The 16,030-nt window shown below is 46.6% G+C and overlaps 2 protein-coding genes across 6 annotated transcripts in view; one reads left to right on the forward strand and one right to left on the reverse strand.

Moving 5' to 3' along the window:
* Positions 1–8: 8 nt before the first annotated feature.
* Positions 9–12,718, reverse strand: trip10b (thyroid hormone receptor interactor 10b). 5 transcript variants are annotated; one of them, XM_040185722.2, is made up of 15 exons: positions 12,314–12,696; positions 9,257–9,372; positions 9,041–9,094; positions 8,260–8,407; positions 8,077–8,139; positions 7,349–7,453; positions 7,071–7,199; positions 6,717–6,863; positions 6,207–6,368; positions 5,608–5,658; positions 2,890–2,999; positions 2,075–2,207; positions 1,913–1,980; positions 1,438–1,544; positions 9–1,324 (listed from the first exon to the last, which is right to left on the reverse strand). In XM_040185722.2, exons 1-15 carry the CDS (start codon positions 12,335–12,337, stop codon positions 1,179–1,181), a joined length of 1,563 nt encoding a protein of 520 aa, XP_040041656.1. In that variant the 5' UTR covers positions 12,338–12,696; the 3' UTR covers positions 9–1,178. The 5 variants fall into 5 exon arrangements, with proteins under 5 accessions (XP_040041656.1, XP_040041655.1, XP_040041658.1 ...); XM_040185721.2 differs by having other exon boundaries at positions 8,260–8,410; XM_040185724.2 differs by lacking the exon at positions 5,608–5,658 and having other exon boundaries at positions 8,260–8,410; positions 12,314–12,718.
* Positions 12,719–15,081: 2,363 nt separating this feature from the next.
* Positions 15,082–16,030, forward strand: part of LOC120825418 (P2Y purinoceptor 14-like) — a 1,213-nt gene continuing 264 nt past the window's right edge. The window contains exons 1-2 of the mRNA XM_040187025.2: positions 15,082–15,335; positions 15,577–16,030. The exon at positions 15,577–16,030 is cut by the window's right edge and continues 264 nt beyond it. Coding sequence (XP_040042959.2) covers positions 15,214–15,335; positions 15,577–16,030 — 576 coding nt within the window. The 5' untranslated portion in view covers positions 15,082–15,213. The remainder of the gene's footprint in view (positions 15,336–15,576) is intronic.

Consider the following 16,030-nt stretch of genomic DNA (forward strand, 5'->3'; position numbering starts at 1 on the left):
GATGAGAATTTTTATTTCTTTTCCTGTTCACTTTATGTCTCAAACGATACACGTAAATACATACATTTTGTTAAAAAAAAAAATGAAATCATTCATCACAATAATACCCCGTAAAATGCTAAGAAAACATCGAGTGCAGGACAGAGTGGTAGAGAGAGATGAGTAAACATGATGTGGCTCAATGAAGGATTTGCAAAGGCGTCACGGTGCATAAGGACGTTTCTGCTGGAGTTCTCTCCGCACAAGCAAACGTCCCATCAGGGTGACGCGAGTCTTAAAACACTCGTCCCGTACGTTTCACTTGCGTTTCCCCGTTCTGTCATCCAGCCGGGAGCTGAATCTTAAAATCGTTTCGTTCATTCAAAAAAAGGTTTTCCACCACGATCGTTGCTGCAGAGAAGCACAGTGACGAGCCGGTGGCTCCACGCATGAAAGCAGGTGGTTGAGGACAGTTTACGTAATAAAGTCAAAAGGGAAAAACTAATTAAGGACCAGAATGGAGATGGCTCTGCCGATGAGGACTTAATTGCTTCTCATCCGTCTCTGTGGTTTACGAAGTCATTGCTCTGATCTGTGAAGCAGCGATGTCTTGAATTCACGCAAACAAAAATGCAAGGCGGGTCTCCTTTTTTCAGTTCGCAACGATCCCCGTGTACACGTTGAAGCAGATTTTAGCCTATTGTAGCAGACAGACACTTAAAAGGCATCCGTCCACGGTGAGATGTCACGAGTCGTGGTCTTCATCCAGTTATAAGTCGTCACTTTGCCAAAAGACAGAACTCGTGGTGTCCAGTCAGGAGAGCGGTTTTTAGTGACAAAGGGAAGCGGTTCAGCAGGTAATAAGAGGAGGGCAGCGGGAGGGAGTCAAGTGAATGGACATATCAACATAAAAGACACGTAGCGGCTACTGTGACGCTGAATACATTACGCCAGTCATCGCAAAAGTTCGGGTGCACGTTCACAAGTTTTTGGATTGGAAAGAGCTGAAACGCGTGAAGATCAGAGACTTTGCGATAAGAGGCTTTCTAATCACGCGCTTCCATCGCCGCGTTCACGCCACCGGCCGAGATAAAAGATGGGAGGGAGCGGCCCTCGATTATAGCGCACGACTTTGTATTCACCTTCGGCTTCTAACTTACCTTTCCATTACAAGCTGTGCGTGTGTGCGTGTGTTTGTGTTATGGGGAATGTTTGACATAGGATGACGGTATATAGCCCTCTTCTCCGCTGCCTCTAAGGACTCTCATCCATCCGTCGCCTTTATCGTTCTCCATTATACTCAACATCTCTCCCTCCGTGACGGAAACGGTGCCCTCGCTGTTGCCTGCAGACACACACACACACACACACACACACACACACACACACACACACGATAAAGACATCTGCAAAACCGTCCAGTTTGAAACAAGTAGAGTGTGAATTAATACAACGTACCTTCGAAGGTGTACAGAGCGACGCACTGGCCGACAGGAGTTTCTATGTCTTCAAACTCGTCATCGAACTCGGAGTAAAGGCCCTGGGACTCGTGGGCCGCTACCACACTGGAAACACAACGGTCGAGACGCGTCAACTCTCGCAGTTTGCTCAACGTGTCCACGCGTACGGAAACACTTTGCAGCCTGGCACTGCTGATAACAAAAAATGATCTATAGGCGTCCTGCAAGACGAGGGCCACGGCTGGCTTCTGCACCCGCAGAAACAAATGTGTGTATTTGTTCTTGACCTCCAGTTGTCATTCACCAAAATGAATGAAGAACCGTCCCCCTTGAAATATTGCATTAGATTTGATGTCAACAGACATTCAGACATGACGTCAGTCGAAAGGAATGATGAGGATGATGATGAAGGGGAGATGCATCAATATCCCAAAAAATGAAATTCACCCAAAATTGCCCAAGCGGCGTCTTACCGATGCTGAGTATTATTGTTGATGGCGTTGGAAGAGTCGTCGCCGCCCACTGCGTCCGACAGCCACGTCTGCAACACACCAGCGACAGAAGAAGTCAACACTCGCACAGACGCTACGCGCGTCATTGGCGCATGGTGTGTGTGTGTGTGTGTGTGAGATGACCTCATATTTGGCGAGCTCCCCCGTCAGCCGGCCAATGCTCTGGGCAGTTTCTGAGATCTGAGGCTCCAGACTGGACGGGTCTCCCATCTGCGGACTGTGCTCGTACACACCCTTCATCTTCTCCAGGGCCTCGCTGAGGTGACAACAGAAGGAGAGAGAGAGAGAAATGTGAGCGCCCATCAGGGGAGAAGAAGGCACGGCGTTTTTTTGACACCAAAATGGGAAAAACATTTCTTTCTGGACCCGGCTTTGTGTGCACAGATGTTGAAACGAGAAAGAGTACACACACACACACACGCACACACAAACTGGAGAACTCATTTCTGGAGCCAAAAGTATAAAAAAACAGCCCGAGGTCTGAAGCAGTAGTATTTCGCACAACTTTGTTACTTGAAAATCTAGATAAGCACACATAAGAAAACCCGATGGATTCACAGAATAGATAACATCACAATAAGGCGATTTTCTACTGTCAATGTGTATCATTTAAAGCCTTAAACTGAGGAAAAACTTTTCAATAGTGTTTCTCACCAATGCAGTCTCCAATATTTTCACATCAACTCAGCCTGAAATAATTAAGAGATCCACTGCTATTTAAAAACGTACAAGAGCATTTTCGCACTTCCAAGCTTAATCTGGAAGTTCTAAACTATGTCCTTGTTCAGATTACCTTCACACAGAAGCGATTGGGTGCCGAGGTCCAATCTACACTAAAATTAAAACTAATGCTCTATGGCATTTTGTTATGATGGGATTAGAAGACTGGGTTCCCGTGGTTACGGGATGCATGTTGATGCTGTGGGTTACGTGGTCACCTTTGGTCCTGCGTCTTCTGCAGCTCTTTGGTGATGTCGTCGATCTTTCCCTGAAGCCTCTTCTTCCTCTGCTCCGGAGGAAGATGAGAGAAATCTTCTGCAGCAGGCGCCTACAGGCACACACACACACACACACACACACACACACACACACACACACACACACACACACACACACACAAACACACACGCAGTAATTATCCTCGGCGTCATGCATTTAACAAACATATCAATGATCACCACCAGATGTCACTCCTCCCTGTTTCTGTCCGTCTTCCCAACAGAGAGAGAAGCCTAACAAGAGACAGCCGGCTGTTGCTGTCATGGAAACCATTTTCAGGGAAACAATTGGAAAAGAGAGAGAACACAAGTATTTACAGACGGGGGCGATTGTTCAGAGCCCAACAACGTCCCCTGAGAATACCACTGAACTTCAGCTGTGCAGCGTTTGGGATGGATGCACGCTGAAGGAACAACAGGCGAGACGCTTCCTCCTGTGATGCCAGACCAACGTACAGTTATGTCAGAGAAAGAAGGCCGCTCGATTTACAGAAGATAAACAATGGCGCCAGATTGGATTTTTTTTATAATCAGAGTTCCTAAATGGAGGAGTAACAAAGAAAAGAAAAAAGCTGATTTTGTTTTTCTACCGGTGACCTTTGAACTGCAGACTTGTGAAGCACTTCGAGCTCATCGAAATCATTGGGATTGAGAAAAACTACTCAACGCAGCCAAAACATCACTTCTGAAAGGAAATGATGCAATTACATTTTTCAAGTCTAGTTTTCACAGTCCTCTCCTCCCGTGGAGAGAAACAAGTGACCCCTAAAGTCCACGATACAACGGAAATAGCATGAAGATATTATGAGACAAATTTATTCATGTTCCTTTTGTAAAATTAGAGTCTTGCCCTTTTGCTCAACAGAAAGAAGTTATAAATGAGTTTGGCATCACAGAATAAAGACTCGGTCCTCTAGAGAGAAGAAATGAAATGCAGTTCCCTGTGAGAGAAATCGCATTTCATTTTATAAAATTAAAGAGTAACTGAACCCAGAGAAATAATCCTGCTTGACCTGCACAGCAGGTGACATCACAGCTGGTTGTGGTCACAATTACAGCACGCGACACACACACACACAGCCGTGAGTGCACGAGAGCCGACAGGAAACCCGGTCACACCTGCATTTAAAATCGCTAAATGTTGCAGCAAAATCTGCAGATTTTTGGGGGATTTAAAACCGCTGCCAACAGCCAGACTTTAAAGGGAACAAAATAGAGTTATTGTAGCTTTCTTGCTCCATCTGCTTTAATACGTCTTTAGAATGAAGACTGTAGTGACGGGAAGCAAACCCAAATTGTGTCTTACGTTTGAGTTGTAGCGCCGGGGTTTTCAATTGATAATAGCGACTATCCCACTAATTCTTGGGAAAAAAGAAAAAGAAAAAAATCAAAAAACCTGTTGAAACTAGAATGCGTAAAAATATTTAAATCTAATCTAAAAGGTATATTTAAAAATATGGCAGACGGCAGAGATAATGAAAGTAAAATAAAGTGTTCCTGGCAGGCTAGCACGCCTGAGCTAGCTCCGTAGCTGGCCCCTTATTACGCTTAACGCACGGAGGAGTGCGAGCGGCGCGGCTGGCGGTGTGACCGGGGGCCCTGGCACATTTCTACCTGCAGAGGTCAGCGCAGCTCGCTGCACAGTCAAGTTACTCCTTAAAAATAGTATTTCCCAGCACACTTTCTCCATTCAGTCTACCCTCCGTGTTACGTCAATGAACGTTACCACGTTCTTATCGGCACGGGACATCAAGTGTGAGACACATGCGTAAATAACACCCCACATTGGAAACACACTCCTACAGTCACAGGTCATGTGGCGGTTTAGCAGCTTATTTACACGTTAGGTATTAATGAGACAATACACGAGGGGGGGGGGGGTCCAGTCTCGGTGAGTCAGATGAGCCGTTTGTGTCATTTCTTTAAGGGTTTGACAGAGCGTTTAAACTCTCTAAGGCAGAGAGACAGACGGGGAGGGGGACGGGGGATGGAGGGACAAACTGAGGAAGGGGGAGAGATGATGGAAGAAGCAGAGGAAATGGAGCAAAGGGGAGGGGAGGGGGGGGGGAGAGGGGGCGGCGCTGGTGAGGGGAGGGAAAAGCGAGTCGAGCGGATGCGGAGATATCCGTGATAAAAACGGGGGGAAAGAGTTACAAGAGAAAGCGTAAGGACGTTACGGGGGCAAGTCTGTGCAGCAGGCTGGAATTAGAATCGGCCCCCCGAGGGCAACGGGGCAAAACACGAGAGGAATGTGTGTGTGTGTGTCGAGCTTTACGCGCGTGTTTGTTTAAGTTGTCATGAGACCGCGCAGGCGTCATTTTGCACGCAGACATTAATGCACAGAGAGCGATTGGAAGAATGGATGCATGGATTTGACGGCGGATTCGGTCCACGAGTTGTCACACGCGCAGCGGAACGGGTTTGTCCACGGCAACGTTACACCTTTCCTCTAGAAGTGTGTTGAGAAATGAAGATCGTTATTTGAAATGAAGACATGTTGGTTAATGAGAATGCGACTGGAGGGATTTATGTTTCTTATGTAAACCAGCCCCGTTAAAATTTTTTTTAAAAAGGACCAGAAACGTTCCTCCCAACGAAGCGCCGCCTGGCTTCCGGCTCCGTGTCGCAGAGCTTCACCAGAAACACCGATTTACTTACTGCAGTGACACGTTTCTTCTTTATTGATGAAAGTGAATTACTTTTCCTGACCTGCCAGGAAAAAAAATTGCACTTGCACACTAAATGTGTATTCATCCACAGCTGAAAATAGTTCCTGACAGATATAATATTTACTCATTTTAGAGTAACATATAAAAAGAAACACAGTTCAGCTGTTCATTATTTTGCTCTATATTACACATTAACTTCACTTTAAATGTCTTAAGAGATTAAGTGGACTAAATCTTATTATTTTTGTGTGTTAGTGTTATTTTCAAACGACAAGGACATTTTTAAGGCTTCAAATGAAATCTGAGAAGCGCTCTCTGACCAGCACTCGTTTATGTGAGCGCTCATTACTGTTTACAGAAATAAGACCAATAAACCAGCAGCTTCATGGACAAGACACCAGTTCATCTCTTCAGTGTGGTAGCTCCTTGTTTGTCAGATTACTTTTTGAAGAGAGGGTTTGGGAGGATCTTCAGGTCGTCCGGAGCAGAGAGGTCGGAGGGCGGTGAAGGTCGCGCCCTCGGGGACGATGCACTTTTCACGTGAAGTCAACGCGACGCCAATCTAAAGCGGGCAGACTGCAGACTCACCTTGGTTTTCTTGGTGAAAGGCCAGAGCTTAGCGCGCACTTTGGGGGGGTTGAGGCTCGAGTCAGAGGTTGCCGGTTTGATTCCTTGGGTGTAATCTTCAAAGTCGATGTCTGCAGGCCTCTCGAAACCGGACTTGTGCTGCTCTATGAACAGCATGGAGTCCTGCAGGGAGACCAACAGGCGCCGTTAGAAGTGACTGCGGCGGTGAATCAAAGCCAATCAGACACAAGGTCAACAATAGATGTTAGAATTATAATTTGATTGGATTTAATCAATTGAGAGCCAGTTCTCGTGTAGAAGACCTGAACTGCCTTGAACAATCAAGTCAACTAACAAAATATGAACTCATCACTGGGATTTCTTGTGGAACTATTTAGCATCAGATCTGTTAGTGTTTGACGACACGAAGATCAGAGTCTTTGATATGACAGCGGACAGACAGACAACCAACACTCCCCTTATTTCAATCCCGTGTGACAAAATGACGCACATAAAACATCTCGCACGTACCTGTTTCTCATTAATTTTCATCCCTGCCGCAGAAATCCCGTCCAAACACTTGGTGATGATCGGCAGCACGTTCTTCTCGATGTCAGAAAACTGGCAGTAGCCCCCCGCCAGCCGCCGAATCCTCCGCTCGTCCATGTCCTGCATCTTCTGCTCGACACACAAGCGCACAACGGACGCCTTGAATGTGGTGCACGTTCGCGAGACACCGGAGAAGACGACCACATTGTTTTTTAAACCTGTGTGCATGTGTGTGTGCATGTGGGTGTGTGTGTGTGCTCATTACACAATAGGAGCGTTCCTCCCAGCTGGTGCACTGTGAGTGTTTGTGTGTGTTTGCGCGTGTCTCAGTCTCACGTTGAAGATCTGCGGGATCTGAGAGTAGTAGTAGGCGTTCTGCTCCTTGTTGTACTTCTGCAGCTGCGCCGCGTAGTCGTTCCTGCACTCCTCCGCGGTGTGCATGCGGTTGTGGGCGTGTAGTTTGGCCTTCGGGAACGCCGGAGAGACGATGCAAAACAAAATGCAAAAGGAGGGAGAAACGTTGGGAGTCACGCGGGGTGGAAGCAGAGGGAGACGGGGGAGGGCGTGGAGGTCAGGGAGGGAAGCCTTTGATGCAAACGTGTGCGTGCGTTTACCTTCTCGACGTCGATCTTGGTGGCATTGAGGTCACTCTCTATTTTCTCCGCTTGTTGTGTTGCTTTTTCAGCTTCTGCCCATTCCTTGGCATAGCGCTTCTTAGTCTGCAGGCAGCACACGCACAAAGAAAAACACAGATGGGCAGTTTAACACACTTAAATTAATAGAGCATTGAATTCCAATCCAACAAGGAAATGGAGGAAGTTGCGGTTTAATTTATTTTTAAAATATCGATGTCCTTAGGAGGAGGCAGGAGGCATCTCTGAACCGCACAGAAGCATTGAACGGCAACACGATTGTTGCATTTGGCTGCGAATCGGTCGTGTCGATGTGAGTCTTATGTGCAGGTCGTAGAGGCCTCGGAGGCACATTTGTGATTTGGGGAAATGGATAATTGATAGTTTAATTATCACTGTAATTAATTAATTCCAAATACTTGCTGAAGTGTTTGTAGTCTAGACAGTTCTGCTGAAACGCATCACGAATACACGTTCTAATAATGAATGAATGATTAAATTAATAGATATTGACTTGGGTTTCCTGAATAAACTGACGTTGAATCAGTTTAGTTAGTTGAACAATAAATAAGAAATGAAAGGACACTTTTTACAAACATGCAAAATAAAATGAGGTTTTCTTTTCACCATCTAAGCAAACACAAGCTTTAAATGACAATTCATGCAAACTAAACACCTGTAAGCAACAACAACAACAACAGGTGACTCACACTCTCTAGTTGTTTAAAGCTGCCCTCTAAGACCTGCTGCGCCTTCTTGGCATCCAAGAGGTGCTGCGGAGCAAACAAAGAGCTTCACTGTTACTGTGCTGCAGACCGAGATGATTTCACAGCGCTTAATCTGCCAAATGTCTCCTGCTCCGTCCGTTTGCTTCCCCCCCCGTCCCGTCTCACCGTTTTGCGTTCCTGTTTGAGCTCCTGAAGGTACTTGTTGAGCTCCACGCAGATGCCGGTCGTCATGTTTTCGGCGATGAGCTCCCGTTGGCCGGCGTAATCGTTCAGCTCGTTCAGGATCTCCTGGAGTGACGCGTGATTGCTGAACCTGCTGCGGGACGGAGACGCGATTAGGGGGGAAAATCCTCACAGCCGCAGAGGCCGACATCCGGGGGGGGGGCAAACCCAAATGCAATGGTGGCGTAGCAACCGTATCTAAGGACGACGGGCCTGTCAAACTTTTTGGTTTTCTGAATTTCATTGTAATTGAAATGTATGAAACACATGAACAAATGTGAGAGGAGTGGATTTAAGTGTTTGCGTTTCTCATTGGCGGCATGTTTACAGAAGCAACACAGCGATGTTTTCACGATAACTAAAACGGTTTGTAAGGTTACAGGTTTCTTCAGAGAGAAATATGTATCCATGGAAGATGGAATGCTGCTGTACCACATTGCATTCTCAGAAAGCCTTAAAGTCTCTCAACGGGCCGACGCTTGAGCCGGCGGCTCAAAGCTAACAGTGCTAACGGCGCCAACAGTGAAAACTACTGCCGGCGTGAGGTGAGCTGACGCTGTTCGCCTGAGGGGGGGACTGAACAATTTTCAATTGATCTCCATGCACAAAGAATTTGATTTGTCGTATCGGAAAGCCTGACAGGCCGGTTTACTGACCATCCGATCGACATTTTGGATAAACGCAAAGCAAGGAATAAAAAAATGGACATTTTGATTGTTCTCACTTGCTCTCTTGCTCTTCTTTACTCCCTCGTTTTGCATATTTCTTTGATAGACTCCTGTTAAAAAAAAAAAAAAGTGTAAAAGAAGCAGTGTGACCGTTTATTACACACACACACACACACACACACACACACACACACACACACACACACACATAAATGCTCAAAAACGTATATTTAGGATCCAAATTCACGTAAAGACAAGACACGAGCACTCGCCTCAGTTGTTTGGCGTAGTTCTGCTCGATTTCCGTCCGTTCCTTCACAAACTTTATGTAGCGGTCGACCAGGTCGAGGCCCGTCAGCGTGTGCTTGTCGATCTGATCGTACTGGTCCTGGAGCGGGAGGATCACAGAGCAGCGTTGGTACGCGCTGACACGGCGCAGTGCAAAGCATGTTTAGAAAGAAGCACAGCTTCACTGTTTTTGGACCTAAAAAGGTGAAGCTGATGACATCATTTGTGCACATTACACATGTAAGACAATGTAATATATATATATATTACACACACACACACACACACACACACACTACACTGCTGTTTTTTTCCTGCGTGAGAACGAGAGTGAAAGCAAAGAAAACGATCGAAACAAGAAGTGAAGCCGGCTGCAGTTTAAGAGCGAATAAACCAGACCTGGAATACCTAAATAATGAATAAATTCATCTGCAAATGTTTGAATTAATCATTTAAATAACCTTCAAATAAAATATAGTTTCAGAAATGGTGTTTTTTGTGGCTAAAACTAACCAGCACATGGTGATGGACATTTCACACTTTTTTCTGATATTTCATCGACCCAACGAAACGATTATCGAGACAGAAATCTGCAGATCGTCACTCAATCAATCGTCTTGTACGTGGCTCGTATGCTTGTCTTTTGTTGTTCAGCGGACAGTTCTTCTGTGGTCGTTATCACCACTACCTGATAAAAGTACTAAAATAACATCTGCAGACACGGAGAGTCTCCCGCATTGGATTAAGGGCCCAGATTGACGGCTTGCAGCGTTAAAATCATCACATTAAGAGAACCAGCCAGACATTTGTAAACAATTAATCAATTATGGAAACAGTCTCAGTTTAAACTGCATTTCATCAGAGCGGATCTGACACAGACTGAAACTGGAAGTCGAGGAAGAATCCGCACACACACACACACAGACACACACACACACACACACACACACACACAAAGCCTCCTCCCTTCTTTCAATTTCCTTGCACACACATAACTACAAAAGGTGTAGACCATGAAAGCAAAGTCTCCTTTCAGCATTCCTGTCTCATTCTTTATGTCCTTGCCTTCAAATCACAAAGACACACACACACACACCGCCGCGCAGATACACACACACACGCACGCACACACAAACCTGTTGGACAGGTAACATTTCTCCTCTCTGTCCCAGCTGTGACAAAGCAGGGCTCCACCTTTACATCGGGTGTGTGTGTGTGTTTGTGTGCGTAGAGGGTGCGAGTGCCCTCGGAGCCCGACACATATCCTCAGGAGGAGGGGGCGGGGCTAAGTGGAGGTCATAGCAACAGCGAGCAGTCCTGGATACGAGAGGGCCGGGGCGGAGGAAGGAACAGAATTGGAAAACAAAACGAGGACGATGCTGAGCGAGAGAGAGAGAGAATTGGACGAGAGACACACGCGGCAATGAAAAGACCACAGAGCAGGTGGCGTGTCTTTGGCACGCACGTCTCCGGCGTGCATCCACCACCGGTTGCGTCACCGCAGCGTGTGTTTGTGCGAGGGGAGGAAATGCTGATAGGGAGACAGGAATGAGATAATCATGAGCTCAGAGCGAACCGCCGCCCTGTGACCAGCCGTCCCCGGGGCCTCCATTGAGCCCTGGAACCAGTCCGACTAGTCCCGCCCCCGTCACCGTGACGACTCACCGCGGGGCCCACGGGCCCTCTGCTCCGGCTCACCACCATCCTTTTAACCTTTGAATTACGTTGTTTATTAAATCGGTTTGGACCGTCAGGGCCGAGCTGGTGGAGCGTTTAGTTGCGTGTAAAACAGAAATCACGGAAATAAATAGGAAGTATAATCCAATGACTTTATGCAATAGAATATGGTGATAAATGGGCACTTTACATCTATTTGGATGCTCACGCTTTGTACTTCAACTGCCGGCGATGACTTTGACCTCTTGAACCTGACGGGCCGGCAGGCGGGTCAATGGGCCAAACGGCATTCCAACATGCCAAAGACACGTCAAGTGCAGTTGGGAGGAAACGCGTCTTTCCCTCTCGGTGTAAAATGACACGATGAGCCTCGTCGATGAGTAACCAGCTGATCCAGTCTGGCACAAGTTCATTTTTAACCTACAAAACTGATATTTAACTGGGATTAAATGAGGACACGTGTGACTCTCTTATTACCAACAGCGGAGGGCCCTCATGGAGGAAGTAGTGCGTTTTGGAGGAATCCCAAATCGACCCAGAGATTCAGTGTGTTATTAGCAAGGACAAAGAGAAGCTGCCTTCCCGTTGCAGGGAACATTACGCTGTTGGACATTTATGCTTGAAAAGACGACAAAACAAGGCGCTCACGCAGCTGAAACCAGTCGTGCATTAAGCTACAAACGTCCCCCCCCCGTCCCAACACGGATGGAGTCCACCAGCAGAATGACGGATGTTCTCCACCATCCAGGCTGTGTGAACCTCACGTAGCGTCAATCTGCTATTTCGACCATCGATAAAGCTTTTACGAGGGAAAGAAAAAGCTCCTCTAGCTTCTCACGTGTAGGATTTCCTGCCCCTCTTGTGACCCGCGGGGTAAACAGGATGTCTTGGGGGGGGGGGGTCCGGGGACCCGAAGACACTCGCTTTCTCTCATTTAAAAAAACGCTCTCCTGACCTTCTGTAGGACCAAACTAAACGACAGCAAACGGTTAACAACGGTTACTCGTGGCCCTGAAGTGTGTTCAGTAGTTCTACTCTGATGCCCACTGGCCCCCCGGAGGGCACTGCTGGGGGGGGGGGTGAGAGAGACACTGACCAGATGCAATGAGAGAGAGAGAGAGAGGGAGAGAGGGGGAGAGGGAGAGAGAGAGATAGCTGGAGTACACCTTCAGTCCACAGTGTGTGTAGATAAGGTGGGCAGACAGAGTAATAACACCCCCCCACACCCCCCCCCAGCAGGAGTTGCGAAACCCGTCGGGCTTTGCACGGACTCCCGCTGCCGTGTGCAGAGCACTTATCCCGGGCCTACCCGGGAGAGGCGCCCGGGACTCTGGAGGATGTTCTTCGGCCAGCTGTCAACTCACCCAGAGATCTGCTCCCCACTCCATGTCTGCAAAAACACGTCCGGGGGGGGCGGTGCGGTGTGCGGGGCGGCGGCGGGGGGGGGGGCGCAGGAATCCTTCTCAGGCAAAAGGAAACAACCAGGTGGTCGGTGGGAGGAAAACCAGCGAGCCCACCGGCGTCTACAGATGAAACGCAGAACTCGTCTCGTTAAAAAAAGATTCCGCGAGAAAATGTCGAGCGCGGAAAGGCGGAGGAAATGTTTGTAGGAAGTTTACGCCTTCTCCTCTGGCGCGGACGCGGCCGTCCTGGTTCCTCCGGCACGGGGAGGGAGGGACGTATGTTCAGCCGCTTGTTCCTGAAACAAGTTTGGGTCCCCGAGAGGGGGAGGGAGGGGGGAGGGAGGATTGAGGAGGGAGGGAGGGAGGTGGCAGTAGTACCGGCGGCGTCTTTTATCTTAAAGAAGCAGCAGGTTATTTCCATTATAAAAGCTTCCTTCTTCTTAAAACACACACAGCCTGCCACTTGAACGTGGCTCATAATGTAGCTGATTAAATCCACTTTAAATTAATATGCTATTGTCCTAAAACAAATCTAGACGCATTGTAAAATAAATGAGAAGGATTTTGTTTGTGTTTTCTCTCGTGGGAGCTGAAATTTCCGGACTCCCCTGAACTATCGCCATGAGTTTGGGCTCTTTTTTGGGGGTGTGGGATCGATACGAGCTCCGTTGACTCGGTGGTGAAAACTCAACATTTCCCTTCATAACGCTTAATGTCTTATGATACAATAATTATACATATGTGCGCTGATTCATATTTCAAATATGGATGTTTTCACCCATAATGACGAGGCAAAAACATCAGATGCAACAGGTCAACATTTTTAATTACCCCCTGCTGGGTGCAATTCGAAATGTGGTAGTGGACAATTCTAACAATGATAGAATGAGTCATGGTTCTTTGCATTTTTTTTGAAGAGCAGTTACACTAGAACAAACATGTGTATGGGCTACGAATACCTTTTTAATTTTTTTATTGATAAAATATTTTTTGCTAGTAACCTATATTACTATCGGTTGGTCTTTTTCATTCATGAGCAATAACCTACAGATTGATTCCTGTAGGTTTAAATTTTAAAACATCTAAAGAAATTGTCTTTCATTTTTAAACAATCTGCTAAAGTGAAATGATTCCGGTCCTTGGACACTGAAGGAGTCAGTTGAGGGTTGGGCGGTCAATCACACAGGCGGGCAGGAAGTGAAGTGAACATGTGACACAGGAGGCAGTAATAAAACCAGAAAGCACCCAAACAAAAACCCCACAGCTTGTTACATTGTCCAGTAACTGGCACGACACTTAACTCGTTTGAATCCTACTTGAAATACGTAAACACGGTACCGAGAATACGTTGTTGTCTGTAGCTAATTACACATCAGAACTGAAGAAAATTAAAATGATGTGGTGTTCCCCAAGGTTCAATACTGGGGCACCTCCTGTTCAACATCTACATGCGTCCATCAGCTCAGATTATGGAAAACAACAAAGCGTGTTATCATAGTTATGCAGATGACACACACATCTACATAACTATATCACCAAGGGACTGCAATCCGATAACAGGGCTATGTAAATGCATTCAACAGTGAAACAACGGGATGTGGCAAAACTTTCTTTAATAAAACATTGACATTGAGCTTCAATCGCTGAAGTTAAAAACCACAAAGGAACCAAGAAATCTAGGTGTAGTTATTGATTCGGATCTCAACCTGAACAGCCATACTAAGACAGTTGCAAAATCGGCCCTGTTGTTGAAATATGCTATACAAATGAAATTGCCTTGCCTTACTCAGGTAGAATTTTGAATGCTGTACTTTAAGATTGATGGATTAGCACATCGACGTCATGCTTCTTCCACACCTCACCTCAGATAGTAGATAGTGCTTTTTTTTGTCTTTTACAAAGCGTAGGTTTTTGACCACTAAGTTGTGGAGGATGTCAGAGGAAGCTATCGTGGCCACCATCACTCTTCTGCAGCAGTCCTGCGAGATAGCCTTAAAGACGGAAGCAGTTCAGTCCCATTTCAGACGTCCACACTGACAGGCAAGTGCTGCAGGCATTTCATCCCTCTCTTGTTTTAATGTGTTCATTTCAGTAGAATATATCATACAAAATAGATTTGAAGCCATACATGCATTCCTCTAGTGATACATCTACAGCGTATTTTTGGGCTGACTGTGAATATGTAGATTTTAGTAATTTGGGTTCACCTCCTCTAGGTCAATCGGATGGAAATGACTGACGGAGCAGTAGAGGATGGGCCTTCATCCTTCAACCAGTCGTCCGTCACAAACGGTTCGACCTGTGTTCCGGTGGACCGCTCGGCCGACATCTTCTTCATGGCGGTCCACGGTCTGGTGTTTCTACTGAGTTTAAAAAATGTCTTCCTTCAGCACAACACACACAAGTCTGTTCAGAAGCTTTAGAACCTTTCATCGCAAGAGGAAACGTTTTTAGGGGTTAATTCAGTTCATTTCCTGAAATGACACTCATCATTTTAATATTTCAAAAAAATCTTTGAATGCCCCAGCTGATATCAGTGAGTTTTTTTGGTACTTGAAACAAACTTTATTCTTACAGACTTGTGTAAAAGATGAATGCTATTAAAAATGTCTTTCTGGACCTGATTGTGTAGAAAATCACCATCTAAATTCCAAATAGTTTTAACTGACTGTAAATGATGCAAATTGTAAATCCTTCCATCCTCACCATGTTTTACTCTCCAGGTGGGTCTCCCGCTCAACGGCTTCATCTTGGCGTTTTTCTTTTGCCGAGGTCATCGGAGAGCGCCCGGCAGCCTCGCTGTCTACCTGAAGAACTTGGCGGTCGCGGACTTCTGGCTCTGCCTCTGTTTACCATTACGCATGGCCAACTATAACAGACGCTACGCCACCATCCACTTGCTCAACTGCAACCTTGGCGCATCCGTCCTCTTCCTCAACGTCTACGCCAGCATCGTGTTCACGGGCTACATCGCCATTATCAGGTGTGAAAATGTAATCTCATGTTGCATAAAACAGACGTTGCAATTTTATCAACACAAACAGGAATGCACCAATTTGCTGTTTTTTTTCTGTCAACACACAAAATATCTGGACCGAAAGTAGTCTTGTCTTTTTTAAGAGTAGAAGAAGAGTGATTTCTGCATTAAGCAGATTAAGAGCTCAGTTTACACTCGAGGAGTGAACGCTGAACTCAAAGCTGTAATTTGTCACTCTCCCCTGCAGGTATCTGAAAGTTGTTCAACCTTTAGGAACTCACATCCTGCAAAGGGTGATGGCCTCTCATCTCGTCTCCACGGTAACCTGGGGTTTCCTCCTTGGCGTCACCAGTGCCTTTGTCATCACGTCGTTCCTTAAACAGAAATCTTCCCCCTCCTCCAACCTGGTCGAATGTCAAGGCTTGTCCAGCGTTCTGTATGAAATTGTATACGCCTGCAGCACCATCCTGTTCCTGACCGTCCTGGTCTTCCTGCTCTTCTGCTACTACAACATCTCCCGCCGGGTGTCGCTGGCTCAGCGGGGGCAGCCGCCCTCCTCCTGCTCGACGAAGCTCGCAAAGTCACGCCGGAAAATGTTAGCGCTGGTCAGTGTCTTCTGCTTCTGCTTCGTGCCCTACCACCTGCTTCTTCTTCCCAAACACTATCTGTGGAGCTGTTCCTGGGGCAAGTTCTTCTACTAC

Source organism: Gasterosteus aculeatus, chromosome 9, assembly GCF_964276395.1.
Source record: "Gasterosteus aculeatus chromosome 9, fGasAcu3.hap1.1, whole genome shotgun sequence".
Classification (NCBI taxonomy): Eukaryota; Metazoa; Chordata; class Actinopteri; order Perciformes; family Gasterosteidae; genus Gasterosteus; species Gasterosteus aculeatus.

What these genes read in the sequence shown, in the direction of transcription:
- trip10b (XM_078079545.1), bottom strand. Translation starts at nt 12,337, where the DNA reads ATGGAGTGGGGAGCAGATCTCTGG. An exon ending in GCTTTAAACAACTAGAGAGT is followed by an intron (nt 7,454 to 8,076) that starts GTGAGTCACCTG and finishes TGCTGCCTGCAG; the next exon opens with ACTAAGAAGCGCTATGCCAA. An exon ending in CTTTCACCAAGAAAACCAAG is followed by an intron (nt 5,659 to 6,206) that starts GTGAGTCTGCAG and finishes TTTTCCTGGCAG; the next exon opens with GTCAGGAAAAGTAATTCACT.